At 31.4% G+C, this 3,647-nt stretch overlaps 1 protein-coding gene across 6 annotated transcripts in view; it reads right to left on the reverse strand.

Moving 5' to 3' along the window:
• LOC111625054 (serine/arginine-rich splicing factor 4-like) overlaps positions 1 to 3,647 on the reverse strand; it is a 56,014-nt gene that overhangs the window by 5,188 nt on the left and 47,179 nt on the right. For all 6 annotated transcript variants that reach the window (XM_023368083.1, XM_023368084.1, XM_023368082.1 and 3 more), the window contains exon 7: positions 1,947 to 2,060. In XM_023368083.1, coding sequence (XP_023223851.1) covers positions 1,947 to 2,060 — 114 coding nt within the window. The remainder of the gene's footprint in view (positions 1 to 1,946; positions 2,061 to 3,647) is intronic.

Here is a 3,647-nt window from a genome sequence, read left to right on the forward strand (position 1 = left end):
CCTGTATGGAGAGTAGACAAGAGGTCACCTACAAGGGCACCCTTACGGTGAGAACATTACCAAAAATGGTCAGTCATCTCCCCAGGTGATGACGAATTTAACATTAATTGGTCAAGCGATGTCTGCATTGTCGTCACCCATGACGGGGGAGACTGTCATAAATCGGGAGAAGTGACAGTTTGCGTCAGAAGAGTCCCCGAGATTTCCCACGCTAAAAAAGTATAAAAGGGGAATGATCGGAGATCTCGAGTGCGATCATCAGAGAAAGAAGACTACAAGCGTCTCCCCTGGAAGGACTTCACGGTTTCTGATCGCCGACCTAAAGAGGTAAATACTTAGATTGTTTTTACTTCACTCTCTCTCGGTATACTCGGGACTTAGAAAATATTGTCTCTCGACTTATTCGAGACTTAGAAAATATTTGTTCTGTTCCTTTTGCTAGGACTTAGTCATATTTTGTGTCGAGGACCTTCGATGGTCCCACTTGCGGGATAAACGGACATCGGTTGTCCGATATTGTCGCGACTTGGAATTTATTATAATTGTCGCTTACATATTGTTTAGAATTAATGTGTAAATTTAATGTATTTGTATTATTTTTAAGTTTATAATAAATGTGTTATTCCTAATTTAATGACTCTTATTGTGTACTACCGACACCTCATTACGCCTCCCACTCCTTTTGCCCTCCTATAGCCATTTCCTGACAGCCAAGCTGGTAAGTGGGGAGAAGCTCTCCGCTTCAGCCCCCTCGGTTAGCACAATACCAAATTAATTTGTAATTCATATTCCTGGCACAAATTAGCCACTTTACTAGTATATTTACTACAAAAATAATCATATCTGACAATAAAAAAACATTTTAAACTTCTTTATATAGTAGAGCATCGTTTATCTGAAAGCATTCCAGTCGGCAAATTTAAATTTTTGCTAGTGCTGTGGCACTGCAATCTTTCGCTATATCTTGGGCTACTCCAATATTTTTTGTGTTGGTGTGTGTGTTTTAGCTGGCAGCACTGGCACTTTTGTGTGGTCTTTTTCTGAGGATTGTATGTCATGCTGAATCTAGCATTTTTGATACTAGATCAGGCATGGCCAACATACGGCACACAGGCTGGATGTGGCCCGCGATCAATCTTTCAATATTAACTACTGAAGTCAGAATAGATTGGTAAAAATACTTCTAATGCCTAAAAAAAAAAACAAGGTAAACATCTTGCTGTCCGGTTAGATTTAACCCTCCATTACAAAAAATCTCTTAAGTACAGCATAGAATATTGATAAAGCATGATAATGTGAAAAATGTATCTGTAATCTCTATGTACAATTCAGTCTCTACAGGGTGACACCACAATGAGATCTCGCACCACCTCAAAATCTTCCTAGGGCAGCCTCTGGTTCGGCCTGTGAAAAAAGTTCTCTTTCCAATTCGGCCTGGGGGCAAAAACTGTTGGCCACCCCTGTACTAGATTAACTTCTAAAGTATAATTTTTTTTTGTTTTTATATTTTTTATTTTGTTTGTAAAAAATAAAGAAATAATTTTTAATGATACAATAGCCACGATTATTATTTTAAAAAGTTTATGTTAGGCTTAACATTGATGAAAATTCAATGCAAAGAGAGACGCAACGGAGAAAAATTTCAACACGGGATAGGTTAATATATTTTTTTGTATATAATCAGTTATCCAAAAAATAAGTTATCCGAACAACCCATCCCCAATTGATTCTGATAAACGACACTCTACTGTAGTTTGTTCTATAACACCCAATTGATGTATCGTTCTCATTCCTGGCACCCACTAATTTGTTATAACTACTCACAACAGGAATAGTAGTATCTGGTAGTCAAAATGTTAGACACTGCTTTCCATGTATAGTATTTATTGAAAAATGTTATCATCTTTTAATTATAACAAATTATTTACGAATAAAAGAATATTTACCTTCTATGCCTTGGTCTGTCTTCAACTAATCTAATTCTTCTTCCATTCAATTCAGTATTGTCAAGCTTTTCTATTGCAGTTTTCATATCACCATATGAAGCAAATTCAACAACTCTAATTTTAAATATAAAATTATTGCAATATTCTATATAATAAATTTAATTAATACTTAAATACATAAAAAATCAGTTATTACTTCAACATTTTAAAAACTAAGGTTATTCCAATTATTGAAAAAAATCTTTTTTTTTTGTTTATGACTTCTGTATTAGCTCATAAAGGACCTTATTCTACTGAATATAAGTTTAATTGAATTTGTCTAGATAATGGTTCTAAATATAGATAATCACAGACTTTTGAGGTGATGCAAATATTTAGTTTTGAACTATTTTTTTAAGTTTGATACAATAGAATAAATTTCATTTTATTATATCAAACTTTGTAACTTAAATATGAACCAGAAATAATTCAAAAACCTAAAATAATACATTTGTATTATTTTAGTTTTCTGAATTGCAACAACACTTGCAAGCTAATGCAGAATTCATTAAAAATTTAATATAAATAAATTATCTTAGCAATCATTCTTATGACTATTATGTTTGTTTATTAATTATTAGTATGAAGTCTAAGCAGGTATGTCAAACTCCTCTTGATACAAATGCTGTCAACACATTATAGCATTCTAACATAATGCACAAGTAAAATGATATGGTATGATGAGAAACCTCAACATATCACACTTTATTCATGCATTACACACATAATAATGAATGTGATTGAAAGCAAACAACAAAACAGGACATCTGCTTTTAAATGTTAATAATGATTAAAAAAAAAAATGATGATAAATATATAACCACAGAAACATATTAATATGTTTACAAATATTTTAGATGAATTATTTGTTTATTTGATACATTTTTGTTTTTAAAATAAATAAATTTTTGATTTAGTGCTGTTCTATTACATTTTTTAAATTGGTTCTTTCTTGTATAAGTAACAAATATATATATTTGTTACTTATGAGCAAATTCATAATTTAAGATGATATATATCTTCTTAAATTATGAATTTGCTCATTACTATTTATTTTATTTTATTTATTTATTTTATTGGGTTGTTCGGAAAGTAAGTTTGTTATTTTCCATGAGAATAAACACAATATTTTTATAATATACTAGCTTACCCGTCGCGCATTGCTGCAATCTCAGAAGAAAGGAAATTCAAGCAAACTCGTTATGATAAAATTCAATTTACATTTTATTATTTTTATTGAAACTTATTATTATTATTCATTTTCATCAGTAAAATATTTCAAAGTGTCATTTCAATTCTATTTATTTATTGGAGCACTTCTGTGGATACACGATATTTTTTGTTTTTCCGTATGGTGCGTACACGAATAAATCAGAAGGGTTTCCGACGCGTTAGCTGGTCACATACAGTTGTCCACGCGAGAAACACGCATTCTCCAAATTTAACCCACACACTCGCAGCGATTGTCAGAAGCGCGATATTCCCCATATATATATATATATATATATATATTTTAATCCTTTATAATTTCTATTATTTAATTGCTCCTTCCTCTCTTCTTTGGCATGTTGTGAAATTTCTGATAGTTGGATAATAAACCGTTTTATTGTAATTTGTCTTTTTAAATTATTTTGAGTCGATATTAAAATTTGGAAAAGGGGG

Source organism: Centruroides sculpturatus, unplaced genomic scaffold, assembly GCF_000671375.1.
Source record: "Centruroides sculpturatus isolate CEXI.00-Female unplaced genomic scaffold, Cexi_2.0 scaffold40, whole genome shotgun sequence".
Classification (NCBI taxonomy): domain Eukaryota; kingdom Metazoa; phylum Arthropoda; class Arachnida; order Scorpiones; family Buthidae; genus Centruroides; species Centruroides sculpturatus.